The sequence below is a fragment of the Ochlerotatus camptorhynchus genome, unplaced genomic scaffold, assembly GCF_037179485.1.
Source record: "Ochlerotatus camptorhynchus isolate MF236.1 unplaced genomic scaffold, CSIRO-AGI_Acam_v1.1 ptg000037l, whole genome shotgun sequence".
Classification (NCBI taxonomy): domain Eukaryota; kingdom Metazoa; phylum Arthropoda; class Insecta; order Diptera; family Culicidae; genus Ochlerotatus; species Ochlerotatus camptorhynchus.
The window spans coordinates 2605543-2620559 of NW_027040528.1; the positions used below are offsets into that span (position 1 = coordinate 2605543).

The following is a 15017-nucleotide window of genomic DNA, read 5'->3' on the forward strand; positions in this document are numbered from 1 at the left end:
ATGGTATTAGATTGCTATGATTCTCGATAAATTTGCGTTTAAACCATTGTTTACGTTTGTTTGTTCCGCCTATTTCGATTGTTGGTCTAGTATTCATTCCGATCAATAATCGTTTCTTCCTTATGAGCAGCTGCAAGCACCAAACCTAATTCGCATTTTTCACGCAATATATTTCTCGATAACTTTTTCAAAGGGACGTATCAGCTTTTGTAAACAATGCATTTGATCGTCGATTTGGCGTAACTGGGTAGCTCGCCCACGCATGCTAACACTATCATCAGATAGGGGAAATTTTCCATTCTATGTAAGAATTATCATCTACACAACACTCCTTGAATTCAATCTCTGCAATGCTCTTCAAATTATTAATAGCTCATGCAGTATAACCTAGGAATTCTCCGGAAATTTCTCCGAAAAATTCACTTGGAGTTCTCTTCAGCATTCACTTTGTATTCTCCAGAAATTCCTATATTCCTTGAAATTTCGTTGGAATCATCCTCAGAATTCAATTCCCACAGAATTTTCCTCGGAATTACACTGGAAATGCTCCTCAGTAAGAAATCCTTTGGAATTATTCTAAGAATTTTCAATTAATTCATGTCAGAATGCCCTTTGAATGTTACTCCTTCCCTTGGAATTCTACTTATTTTGAAAGTTTCCTAAGAATTCGCATGTAGTGGAGTAACAAATTCCATAGATTTATCATTAAAAATTATTTGGCATTCGAGTCAGAAGCCTCCTGAAATTCTGTTCCGAGTTCTTTTCCAGGAATTATTTTCAGATTTAATTGTGATCCTCCGTTTAGCATACAACCGAAGTATTCTCCAAAAATTCCCAAGGATGTATTCTCTGGATTATTTGTCTTTCTTCTTGAAATTGTCCACAGAATTCCTTTAAAATTCTTCTTCGAATTTTCAGAATTCCTTAAAAATTAAGTTCCGAAATTCGTGTTAATTTTCATTCAAATTTCTTTCGAATCCTATTCAGAGTTTACTTGGCGAAGAACTACCATAGAAGTAACTCTAAGACCAGAAGGTCCCGAAGAAACGTGCTCAACTTTTTGGCTCAGCTCTGGTACTCTCTTCGGTCCCAAGCTAATCGATTCACCCCTCGAAACATAGGAAAATCCACTAACCCCACCAACCCCACAATTGCACTTGATGTTTTCCTCACAGTTATTCCCAGAACTCCCTTGGAATGAGTTCCTTAGAAATTATCATCCAATTTCATGAGTCTTGGAAATTACGCAAGGTCCTTAATCTTGATGTTTTTAAAATCTTGGGAAATACTTAGGAAATATGTTCCTGAAATTTCTCGTATTATCATTATTTGAAAGAACAGAAATTCTAAAAATGTTTGTTCAAATATAAAATTTGTGAAAAATTTTCATATGCCAGAGCCTGAAAAAAAAACAATTCAAGTCTCTAAGTTTTTCATTTTTTTTCCTGAGGATAAATCCGCTCTGGATCTATTAAACTTAATGAGTGAAAGAAAATAACGAGGAAATTAAATAGTAGCATAATAAAATGTATTGTATTCTTTAAAAAAATCTTAAGTAACAAAATTTGAAGATTCCCCGAGGATTCTCGGTTTTTAGGATTTTCCATAGTAGATACCGCGAGTTTCTATAGTAATTTTTCTTCATCTTCTTCCTGACATGAGATTAAATAATTGTTGACAATTGGTGTCTAATATTAAATAACTTTATTTATCCTTCTATTATTTGCTGACTATTCTCTTTTTCAAACAACCAAATTTTCGTCGCGAGTCAAGAAATAATTTTCCGGAATTTGGGCTCATGACCATTCCTCCTAATAACCGCTCGGCCTAATGGTCATTCGGCCTAATGACCATTCGGTCTACTGACCTTCGGGCTAATAACCCAGCATCCGCCCTGAGCATTCAATATAACCAGGGATGGAAAATCATTTACATTCATTTCGTGAATTCATTTAAATTCATTTGCCTCTAACTTTTTTCATCAACAAAAATTCCATAAAATAGAGTTTGAAGGTTTTGTAGGCTTTGATATTAGGTACATTTTTTGTAAACAACTTAAATCTGTATCTCTTATGCATGATGAATCAGAGCGATAAGAACCCACCTTTGTTTTTCAGTGAATGTAAATTGCATTCACTGAAAAACAATAACATGTTCTGCCAGGTCTATTTCGTCATGCATAAGATATACAGATTTTAGTTATTAACAAAAGTTGTAGTACAAAAGCTTTATACATCATTTTACGGTATTCTGTTGATGAAAAAAGTTAGAGGCAAATGAATGTAAATGATTTTCCATCCTTGAATATAACCTGTTTGATATATCTCATGATAGGTCCTGGCATAAATTAAAGCAATGGGCCATTTTCCCGAAACACCAGGAGCATGTTCGGATGTGGTTGATGGGTCCTGGGTACTCAATTTGATCACCAGTAATCATGTCTTACTTTTTTTTTACCATCAACATCAAGGCATTCAGAAGCTCTACCTTTGACATATCGAGTTATAGAATCAAAATAACACTACATAGATCATCGGCCAAAGCAGACATCGACTTGTAGAAATATCGACTTATGGAGAGTACGATACATGGAAAAATTAAGAAGCCGCAGAATCCATCGAGTTATAGAATATCTAGTTGCGGAGGCTTAATTGCCCATAATGCAAGTCAGTCCCATCTGTAAAAAACTCTGGAAATGAGAAAACGGCGTTCAAAGATTTTTCGAGTTTTCTGATATGACACTTTAGAGGGATAAATTAAAAAATAAACGTACAACGTGATAGAATGCATCTATGTTTACCCAAAAATATGAAATATTGGAAAAATATCGTGGGACTGACATGCGATTACATTTAACATCAATGAGAAAAATAACCGCAAGTCAGTCATAGTGCTTTGACGAAGTCGTTATTATCGATAATATCGATATTGGTCATTGAAAATATCAATATCGGTTCGATATCGGATTTTGATTATCGATATCGGATCCATTACCGAGGTTGCAATCCTTGGCAGAAGCTTCAGTGCCGCCTGGTATAAATGTGGAAATCTGCTCTGCTGCTGCTCCCAGTACCGAAAAATGTCACACGTCATTGATTCGATTCCACTCCTCATGTCAATTTCCTTGCGAATGGAGTCTGGCGTTCGCATTTTTACCCTTCGGTTGTTGTAACGTTGAACCACAGACAAACAGACATAACACTCACAATCACATTCATCGCAAATAATGTTTTAGTTGGGAATGTGCTTGCATTTGTCATGGTGGTGCCACTGAAGCATTGAGCAAACCACCACATTTCGAACTTATCAGTGATGCCAGTTCTTTTTCACGTCTAGTTAGTAGATGTCAGCTCTTGAAAATGATAAGTGGTCAAGGTATCCCACTGGAGCCACATACCACATCTGACGAATACAGAAAAAAAAAGTTGTTGAATATTACATCAAAAGTGCTGCACATTAGTCATTCCGTTCCTTATATTACGCTGTACGATTAACACAGAATTCGAGAGCAAATCATGTTGATGACTGTAATACTCTATCAACTTACCTTATCCCTTACCCCTTTTACCAGTTATTGATGTTCAATACTTCATCATGAATTTCATTGATTGATACATATTATATTGTTTGTGTACACATTAAAGTGATGAGCGGTGGTAGAAAGAGAACTAATTAATGATGCATTACCCTGTTTGAAAACTTATTTCCAGCAAAAGAAAAAGCACAGTAAACAAACAAAACAAATCCCTGAAAAAAAGTCTTAGTTTCTGTGAATTTTTCCTACGGATCCGTATGTCTGCAGAATTCAATTAATTCTATAGATCTAAGGCAAATTTCGTAGAACCGACATCACTGACTTCCATCTGTTTTGTTTTTATTCAACACAGCTGAAGCGTTGACAGACCGATGGAAAAGCAACTGGTGAAAAAATTGCATGAACGAGGGATGCTCTGGTTGCACATCAATGCTTGGGAATGTGGATGATAGATGGTGTTAGTGCGCATGCAAAATACGCTTGACGATATTTTTCGAAGAATTTTCTTCTAAGAGTTATGTCTGTTTGTCTGTGGTTGAACCATTCCTTCGTGGTAACTTCATACCCCATTATCGGTAGGGATCTTCCTCGGCGGCTCCTCGCCAACAAAAACCATGTGGATGATTATTTCCGTAGCAGCGTTGCGTTCATCAGCACTCTTGAAATGAACATCTTTAAATCGAGGATCCAGAAACATATTTGGTCCATAAACAGGCGAGGCTCGGTAGCTTTCAAATCGGGATTGGATTTCTCTTAACAATGATGCTTGGAGGTTTCTTCCAACCGACTTACTGTCGCATAATCTTAAAAGCTCAAATCTTCAGTTACTTCATTAAGGGGCTGTAGTAGCTTGATGACTTCCTCCAGATTTCTTTTTCTCTCCAATTAACCAATTCTGAGGAGCGATCTTGGCCCGACATAATGATCTGTATGAAGTTGTACAGCTCTAGAAACCATTTAACCCACATCTATGACACAAACGTCATTCCCATATACTTTGCGTGAAGCCGAAAAATCCTGGTTCTCTGGTTCGATTGAACCAGAGAACCAGGATTTTTCGGCTTCACGCAAAGTATATGGGAATGACGTTTGTGTCATAGATGTGATTTAACCATGATAAACTCCGAGTTCCATCTGGTAGGCACAAATGAAGTAATTTTCAGAGGTGTTCTTTTAGCATAATCTTCAATCTGTAGCTTTTGCAGTTTATCTTTTGCGATTGTTGATCTCCGAAAAAAGCAACTATCTTCTTCACTTTATCTATCAGTTCTGATAGAGCGTTTGTAGTTTCAATGGATTTTTTCGCAACGAGACTGATTGTTACACAGCTAATATGTTTATCTTCAGATAATGTATCCGCAACAGATTTTAACATATTAGACGCATGGTCTGTAACAATCATGCCCACATGTTCTTTGGGTTTAAGAACTTCCTCAAAGCAAGTTGAAATGTATGCACTATTTGTGCCGTTCATTCATGATATAAACGCCCAAGTCAATCGTTTGAAGGGCTCAAAAAGTGCAAGTTACTCCCAAATAGCTCCTAGTAGTATGGCTATCAGTCCAGATGTCGGCAGTAATGGTCAAGTATTTATCTTGAATTTTTGTTTCGACACACTCGACCACTTTCGAATACTTGTCGTCAACTAGCTTTGTCATGAGCTTGCGGTTGGGAATTTTGTATTTAGGTGCCAGAATTTTCAATAAATTAACAAAGAACTCGTCTTCTACAATCGAGAACGGTTGATAATCTTTCACAATCATGAATGCGATCGCTTCGTTAATTTCTCTGGTTTTCGGTCCATTAAGTTCCCATTATTAATAAAATAACACGAGCTTAATAATCGTACTATAATATTTATTATTTGATAACTGGTTCTGCGTCATATATATAGAAGGAGCATACTACCATTTCGAACTCGAAAAAGCGATCCAAGACTATTAGCGATCCAAGATATATTAGACAAGAACATTTGTAAGACGGGCTTCAACGTAGAGTCGTGTTCTTTCTCTGTAGTACCATGAACAAGCAAATCATCCATATACACGATCACCACTTTTATCCCCTTGAACAACGACGTATAATATCTCTTGGAGACCAGTTTCATCCCTATCATCTTATATTATCATGCATACCGAAAAACCTGGCATAGTGGGAAAAATGGTTGGTATCAGCAAATAATCTGTCAAACTACTACAACAAACCATACAATACACAACACGATTTCTCGAATATTCTACGGAGTTCTTGGAAGATCTACGGTCCTTTCAGATATTTTACTGACTTTTTAAGTACTACGATTTTATAAAAAAAAAAAAAAATAACATAAAATACCTGTCCAAAGTTGCGTTTCTTTAAACATTCGATCTATTTTGGATGCCGATGTGGATGGTTCTGCAGATGCGAAGCTTGTACTGGGAGTAGGAGGTTGAGCCAAATCTTGTTCCTGATCCTGACACTTGGACGCATTTTACGACCGTAGCGTTTTGTCCTTCTGCGGATGCTTCTGGAGATGAATTTTCAAATTGGTGGTACTACCGCGACGTGGAACTTCTGGACCGCATATTTTACACTTAGCGGATACTGTGGACGTTTTCACAAAATAATTCCAAACTTCGGACATCTTCAACGAGAATTACATAAATATGTAAATGACTTCCGATGACTATGGAAGCAACAAAAAAAACTATACATTAAAACGAGCACGGAACAGAAATCATAACAGTCGCTAGGGTCGCTAGTTCGTTTCGTCTGTACACGAGGAAGTCGAAAAATGTTGAGATTAATGATTCATTGATTCCCTCATAATGTGTATTCATCCTGTATTTATCCGATATAAATGGTAGAGTAGTGTGTCAATAGTCTTCTCTTTCATTACTGCGTAATTAGCGTTGACGTTGACGGCATTTGCTCAGCCGGGAAACTCTCTTTTCACCAACTGTTTCTTATTGACGTGTGAATGAAAAAAGCATAAATCTTCCCTCCTTCATTTTCTGACATAAAAGCGCCATCAAAAAGAGTAATGTCATCATCGCCAATATTATAAACAGTGCTACCAGCAAACCGATATTAAATTCAGATTATCGTCGATATCGGATTTTGAAATATCGTTTATCGTATCGATAATTTGATCCCTATATTTATCGATAATATCGGATTTATCGATGTCGTCACAGCACTAGTCAGTCACAATTCTATGACGATGCTGCATTAGTTTAGCACAGTATTGAACAGTAGAAAGATACCATGGTCCCATAGAACGGTATTGAATGTTTCTGGATTTGTTTCACTGGTTCCAGAGCAGTGATCGGAACATATTCCGCTGAGTATGGCCAGTATGGGTCTTCATCAGACCAGAGCTTTTCATAAACATGCCAAACCCACCATGCGATAAATCAATACACATGAGAATTTGAAAATAAGATCAATAAGAGTCATGATGAGTGACCAGCACCATGTTGGCCATACCCGGACATGTTCCGGGTATCCCCGGGGAAGTGGTAAATCCTTTTTGAATCAAAATCCATCAAGCTATACATCAAATCACATGATAGTTCAAAGCCATATCCATTGACGGTTAAACTGAGTATCATAACAACTATATTGGCCACATTCGGACATGTTCCAGATGCCCTAGGAGAAGTGGACAAAATTTGTCTTGACACAAATCTCATGATGCGATGTGTTGTCTAACATTTTTAACATGTATTTTTTTTCTAATGGGACTGACTTACGGTTACTTTTCGCTGTGGGACAATTTGACTTGGTATTGTTTTTCATTTTTCTTGAAGAAACCACCTTTTTTCAATAGCACATCTCAAAAAACATAGAAAGATAAACTGAATAATGATGTAAATTCAAAATTGATAAAAATGCAGATGGGACTGACTTGCGATTACCGGCAATAACTGTAGAATTTTTTTGGCGGTTACCGGCAGTATAAGAAGTATTTAGGACTTCATTTTGTTTAGATTCCTGGCACCTTGAAAAAAATTTAAATTTATAGCTAGACAAATTTTCAAAATATACTGATTTAGCAAATTTTTGTTATTTTATACTTATTAAAAAGTGTGATAAATTGAACGTAATAAAACAAACTATTGACTCCTAGAACTAGATTTCTCTTCGATTGGAATATTACCAGTTCATTCAAGATTTTGCGCTCCTCTACTTCGAAACCGAACAATCGGTATCAGATCTTTATTTGTAATTATCCGTAAATATTGCCAAAGCAAATAAGCTACACATAGAACAACATTAAGCATTAATAGACCTTTTGTTGTAAAATAATGCCCCTGAAAATAGCAGCAGTTCTGTTAAAAATTAAAGCATTTAATTTCAGAAATAAATAAATTACTATAGTAATATTCAAACTATACATGCACTACTCCATGTGTCGCATCGAAAATGTGAATTGCCGTAATCGATTTTTTTCCCTTCAATTTCCAGTCAATCGCGCCGAGACGGCGCTATCCGATTCGGAAACCGACTCGGACGTCCTGTTCGAAAATCGTTCGAAACAAAATGGCATGCGCACCCTGGGATTGCCCAACGGAGACGCTCGGAATGGTCACGTCAAATACAAAACGCGCCTTGGTCGACGAATCAAAACCTAAATTGATTCCAAACAATGGTTGGATTGAGAACAACGTTTCCCCTAAACAGTGGGCGAAGCCTATAAAGGGTTTGTATAAGCATTTTGATCAATGGAAGCTATCAAAGCAAATCACTTTATGGCCTTGTGCTTTGATTATTACTGCAACACTGCGAAAGAAAACGGAGATGGAACTGTGAAGAATAAAAATTAGCATTTAGATAGTGCCCTTACTTATCATTTGCTTAAAGTAACTATGTTGATATAAATACTTACCTTGTTTTGCTTGTGATTTTCAATGGTAGGATTTCCTATTGTTTTACATATATGTTGCCGTGCGTACTGGTAGGTTAAACAGGTGATTTAGACTAAAAGTATTCTTCAATCGAGGATAAAATGTGATTTTGAAAGCCATCGAGTAGTTGTAGTTTATGGGTTTGCAGATGTGTGCAAAGGTGATCATTACAATGCTTAGAACAATAGACTGTGACATCACAGAAGTAGCATTGCTTAGGCAAAGAAATGAGTATAGCCAAAATTACACCAGTTTGATACATTCCCCAGGAGAGAATTAAGCATTCGGAAAATGTCATTATTTATTGCACTTGTGTTAGACAAAATATAAATTGAACAGTTTTAGCATGGATTTTATGATTTATTTAATACTGTATGCATACAGCATTCCAAGACTGCAAGTGTTGAACGAAAAAGATTCAATCGTTCGCCCTTGATTAAAACCCTGTAATTAATAGGCTGAGTAAAAAACGAAGCAAAATCAGTGAATTGTTTGAATGAACACCTAAACTTCTAGTCCAAACTAAGTTTGTTACGTAAAACGATTGAAGATTTTATGTATTAAAGGAAAATAATAACCTGTAAGTTGTCCCACATTATTCTCTTAAAAAATGTGTAAAATTCTATATAATTTTCATGTTAACTGAAGCTGTATTGTGTATTAATCCATTATTGGTTTGGTTTATGACCCGTGAGCCAACACCCGTTTACCACTATGTACTTACTGATAGCGAACAAAAAAGAAGAAGAAGCAAATACACAAGAGCCGAAACAATTTGTAATGAAAGAAGAAGTGAACGTAAGATGCTAGTATTATTATACAACTATTGAAACCTAACAAATTGAAAGATAATAAAACGTATTTTAAAAACCGGCTAAAATACAGTAAACAGTGATGAACAAATCTATTGATAGTGGCTTAAACTTACTTATCCGAAAGCAGGAACAGTTCTGTGTAAATATTACAGCAAAGTCTGATTATGAAATTCCGGAGAAGTAGGAAGACAATAGCAGCACCGGTGGTGTAGTGGTAAGCGTGATTTCTTCCCACCCCAATGGTTAATCGTTTGGGTCATGGTGTTTTGTTCCCTATTTTATTTGCCTCTATTTCGCTCTTAGATCACAACGTTCCACTTTCTCCCTTCCCCAAACTATTATGGATGAAAAAGAGCACCCATCCCATCAGGTAATTTCTCGCGAGCGCAATTCAAAAGATTTTCTAAGACTGATCATGATTTTTATAGTGTGAATAATGAGAATTGTATGAAGAAAAAACGATCCCAAAAGAAACTTCCCTAGCAATAAAACTATTACTCTGTGCTAATCTGAGTTATTTCAAAATGGGAATCCACAAACAACATAGTCAGAAACTATACCCGATCTGAACAAACTGTACCGAAATCAGAAATCAGAACAGCTAAACTACTCGGTAAGATTTTGGCATTTCTATTTAATTGTATTAAGCTACTTTATATCAAGCTCTTTTCAATAATGAATAATGCAGAACAAGTTTAAAATTGTTCTAGAGCCAAATTGGCTTTGAAAGGAAGGTCAAACTACCACCGAACAGCTCAGCCGTTCTGAATCCTTCAAGTATGAACATTATGCTTTCCCTAAGCGTTCCCTCCGCGCTCTGCCTCTGTTAACCCAAAACCCCAAACTGATTCAAAGATTATAATATAGAGAGTATAAAATAAAATATCCACCGGCACTGTATTGTCCATTCAGAAATCATTAGACCCCAACCCACTTACTTGGCCAGACTTCAGCATCAACCGGTGGGCAGTGCACTCTACACTCCAAGTTCCCTTTGTTTCAAATTCATCTCAAAGCTCATACTTTACCCATTGAGTGTTATGAACCATGATGAACCAGCCTCTGGCTGAAAGTCTCGCTAATAAAGATAAACTAACCCATTGGCAAATCAATGTTGGCACTCGTGGAGAATAGACGAACTATGAAAGTGATGATGGTTTCAAAATTTTCCACGGGGAGGTATATTTACGAGTGCAATCTTAAAATGCTTTTATTTTGCAAATGGAGCATTCTATTTAAATTTGGTTGCTGCTACAGTGGTTTCAAGAGAAAGCAGTGTAGTAATTATTGGATAGCCGGGAAAAGGTTGAAAAGCGCTTTTTAAGTTCACACGCAACTTAACAGCACGATAACAGCTATATAAAAGTGTAAATGGATATTAGACTGATACAAAATCTGAAATTTTCGCTCCACGGTGCTCTAACGGTTCCAAATTCGGGTCCTGATTAGCCTCTCAAAATTTTAACTCATTTGATAAGAAACTGACTTGGCACAAACCATTTGAAGTTTGTATGGAAATAACTGTAGGAAATCCTAATTTTTATAATGAATAAATGAAATGAGTAATGAATAAATGAAATGGGTAAAGCATTTACATTACGAAAATTGTTAGTTGGGATGTGCTTTTTAGTAGCTTTATGTCTCCGGATTTGATAAATCGTCAGTCGTAGTGACTTATTCTGGTGTTCGAGGAACCTTCGTCGAGTTTGAATTGTTATAGCATTAACTTGATCACAAGTGGTTTGTTGTTATATGAGGGATTCGGCTGTTTTATAGCGAATTCGTTTATTATTCAGTTCTAACCTGGATCAGGTATCAGGATTGGGTCTGCTTGTTTTCTGACAAACGTCAGTTTGCTCGTTTGTTTTAAAACCTAGCTCAGGTTGAGGTTCGCACTGACAAAAAGTTCGGTTTCGCACTGATAATAAACGAATTCGCTATTAGACAGTTGTTTTTATTTTCCAGGTTCATTAAGGTCATATTAAGGAGAACTATAGTCACATTGTTTACGTCGTCGGTGCCGGGTTTAAATGAGTACAACAATAACTCGAATATAGATAAAACTTACTGAGTAGAACATCATGAGTTTAATCTCAAGCCCCTCCATATTCAAGATTCTAGAATCGCTTTATTTGTTAATTTGATTACATCACAGACAAACAGACACAACACTGGCAACTTGTTCATCGCACACGCATTTAACAGTCAATCTATAGTTGGTAGTTGGCAGTATCGCCACCTGTGGTTCGCATAGTCAATAACCCTTGCGTTTGACGTTTACACACTACCGCCATCTGTTCAGCGTACTACCCATCACAGTATACTCAACAGGTGTAAAGTTGAAGTTTGTTTTGATAGTAACACTGCTCATTCGCAGCCGGTTTCTGATTGTTTTAGTCCATTCAAAGTCACTTCACTGAAGTTATTCGTGTACCTCTGTAAACTCTAGTTTTGTGAATTTACGTGGAAAGTGGAAATCAGTTGATTCGTGTTGACTTTATTTAGTTTTACCGTATATTTGGTGTTGTGAAATTGCCAGTCATCCATAGAATTTTCTGTTTGTTGTGCTAGTGGTGTTGCAAAAACCACCTTTCGATCGTTCGTCTAACATTCGACGCGCCACCTACATCTGGATTTAGTAATCTGCTTATTGGGCATTTTACGCGTATAGGGCATTAATTCCGTTCAACGAAATGACCAGTACAAGTGCGTGCGACCGCTGTGCCAAAACAGTGAAACCGGACGAAGACCACATCGAATGTATGGGGTTCTGCGACCAAGTGTATCATGTGAGATGCATTAACTTGAACTTGCCGTTCGTCAGGATTCTTCGCGAGAAAATCAATTTGTTCTGGATGTGTGATGAATGTAGCAAGTTGATGAAGTACGCCCGATTCAGAAACACTGTTTCATCCCTCGGTAACGTAATTTCGACGGTGATAGGTAGTCAGCTGACCGGCTTATCCGAGCTGAAAACCGAAATGGCCAAAAACAACAATCAGGTCGCTCAACTCACTCACATAGTTAATGCTGCTACCCCAGGTACATCTGCTAGACCGAATCATGATCGCCTCTCAAAACGCCGTCGAGGTGATACGGAAACACCGACTAAACCGACTACTGGAACAAGAGTCATTGGAACTAGCGATACGCTCGCTGTCAATGCTCCATCAAGCCTGTTTTGGGTTTACCTTTCCCGGTTTCACCCCAGTGTTAAGAGAGATGTGGTTGAGAAACTTGTTCGTGATGGACTGCGAACGACTGAACCAGTTAAAGTCGTCTCTTTAGTGAAAAAAGCCACCGACCCACTATCGATGAACTTCATTTCCTACAAGGTCGGCATTCCAATGAAACTAAAAGAGAACGCTTTGAACCCTGAAACTTGGCCACAGGGGATTGTATACAGAGAATTCGAGGATACTCAGGTGAAAAACAATGTGTGGCTACCTCCTGATATCCCAGCACTCCCTGCTGTTCCAGAGACTATTCCGGGTGGCTCTCCAACGGGCACACCGTTTGGGACACCAGCACCTCTCGATATGCCAGTCCCTTTAGGTACACCCAGTATAACAGTCACCCCTTAATCCCCTCATCTGACGAATCAACAATGCCCCCGAGACGCACCGTAGAAAGTCTGATGGAAGCCCCCGATCGCCCCAACACAGTCCCGCCTACCGCCGCCTTCGTTCAACATAGTCGTCTCGGCCCTGTAGTTGGTGGTGGAAAGGGGGTCTTCCACCATGCTTGCATAGGCAAGTACCTCTGTGATTTAAGTTTATCGTTGCGTGATGAGTTCTCCCATACTCAGGTTATTCTGACCCCGGTCCAAAGCGAATTTTCGGTGATGCCCTCTGAAAATCTATTGAGGCAAATTACTTCTCAACCAGGACGCAACGTAGAAAGCATTTTGGGAGTCCCCAGTTCCTCTAAATCAGTCGCGCCTATTGCAGCCAGCGTTCATCCAAGTCGTCCTGGCCCTGAGTTTAGATGTGGATTGAGGGTCTCCCAGCCTGCTATATTAGGCAAGTACACACTTACTAGCGAACTTTCACTGCCTGATGATGATCATAATTCCAGTGCCTTCAACTCACCTCAAACATCTGCCAGTCGGCAACATGGAGCCACCACAGTCAACTGCACTCCGGGACGCATTCTTGCCGTCCGCCCTGAGGAAGCCCCTATTCCACTCATCGCAGTCGAGCCCCTCCTGCCAGCAACCAGCAGTTGTCCCGGCCCTGCGTTTGAGATGGGAGAAGGGATCTTCCACATTACTGTTATTGGCAACGGCCCTACTCGAACATCCTTCCTCCGTCAAGTGACATTTACCAGCTCCCAAATGCAACTACACGCTGAACCTTCCGTTGTTCCCGAACAGCGGAGGTCGGACATAACGATTCACTATCAGAACGTTGGTGGTATGAACGGCCTCGTGGAAGATTATCATCTGGCCGTCATGGATCACTGCTACGACATTTTAGTTTTGACCGAAACATGGCTCAATTATTGAACCATTTCAGACTATGTCTTTGGTGCTGGCTACGAAATATTTCGCTGCGATCGAAACACGAATAATAGTAGGAAAACTCGGTTATCGAGGACGATTCCTGGAACAGGGTTGAACAAATGTGGGTGGCTATTCAACTTGGTGATCGTCAATTGCTACTCTGTGCAGTGTACATTCCTCCAGATCGAACCCGTGACTTGGAGCTTATTGACGCACATTGTCGATCCGTCTTGGCCGCTTCAGACAAAGCAGGCCCTTCCGACGAAGTTATTGTTCTTGACGATTTTAACCTACCGAACATTGCATGGACTCCAACCCATAGTGGTTTCTTTTGTCCTGATCACGAGCGTTCATCTTTCCACGTAGGAACCATCCAGCTCCTGGACAGTTATAGCATAGAAGTAACTCTAAGACCACTGGGTCCCGAAGAAAATCATTATTATTTTTGGCTCACTCAGTACCAGAACAACGGTCCCAAGCAGTCCCAAGCTATTTCACTCACCCCTGCATGTTCTGCATGAATCCACACACCCCTGATGTTATCTGTCAAACTTTCATAGCGAATCAAAACAAACATAGTGTAGTAATAGAATTTCAACTAGAATAGGGTACGTTAATCGTTTGCTTGGGACCAATAGGCTACTAAAGTGGTGAGCCAATTTAAAATCGTTAGTTTCGTATTGATTGTTGGTTATAGTACCGCAATTCTGTCACAAATCAATGGCCTGTTGAATGAAAACAACCGCACCCTGGATCTCTGCTTCGTGAGTGCTCGTGATACAGCTCCTTTCCTCTCCACGGCACCCGAACCTTTAGTCAAGGTAGTGCATCATCACCCTGCTTTAGTTATCGTGATCGAAAATAATATTGTCCATGATTTCACCAGCACTCCAAACGCTGTGTCATATGACTTCCGTAGAGCTGACCATTGCAGTATCGTCCATGTGCTGTCTAATCTAGATTGGGAGCATATTTTGGATCCTGTAAACGTCAACATTGCTGGACAAACCTTTTCTCACGTCTTGGCATATGTCATTGACAGACACGTTTCCAAAAAGATCATCCATATCGACTCTCGCGTCCCGTGGATGACGAAAGATCTTCGCTCGTTGAAAAGAACTAAGAAGGCTGCTCTCAGAAGATTTACTAAACTCCGCACACTGCCACTGAAATGCTACTATGTCAGACTCAACCACGAGTATAAGCGGTTAAGTCGTCTCTGTTTTCAACGCTATCAAAGGAAGATTCAACGGCGGCTAAAATCACACCCGAAA

The 15017-nt window shown here is 38.8% G+C and overlaps 2 protein-coding genes and 2 pseudogenes across 2 annotated transcripts in view; 2 read left to right on the forward strand and 2 right to left on the reverse strand.

The window, feature by feature from the left end:
• Window positions 1-9331, forward strand: part of LOC135711198 (dyslexia-associated protein KIAA0319-like protein) — a 35024-nt gene extending 25693 nt beyond the window's left edge. The window contains exon 7 of the mRNA XM_065233977.1: window positions 7985-9331. Within this exon, the coding sequence (XP_065090049.1) occupies window positions 7985-8151 (167 nt within the window). The 3' untranslated portion in view covers window positions 8152-9331. The remainder of the gene's footprint in view (window positions 1-7984) is intronic.
• On the reverse strand, window positions 2648-4503 carry LOC135710850 (uncharacterized; annotated as a pseudogene).
• On the reverse strand, window positions 5047-6158 carry LOC135710861 (E3 SUMO-protein ligase ZBED1-like; annotated as a pseudogene).
• A 2601-nt stretch (window positions 9332-11932) lies between the features above and the next one.
• On the forward strand, window positions 11933-12823 carry LOC135710956 (uncharacterized). The gene has a single exon (XM_065233685.1). The coding sequence runs from the start codon at window positions 11933-11935 to the stop codon at window positions 12821-12823; it is 891 nt and encodes a 296-aa protein (XP_065089757.1).
• The last annotated feature ends 2194 nt before the right edge of the window (window positions 12824-15017 follow it).

Coding starts and splice junctions, on each gene's coding strand:
- LOC135710956 (XM_065233685.1), top strand. CDS start 11,933: ATGACCAGTACAAGTGCGTGCGACCGCTGTGCCAAAACAGTGAAACCG.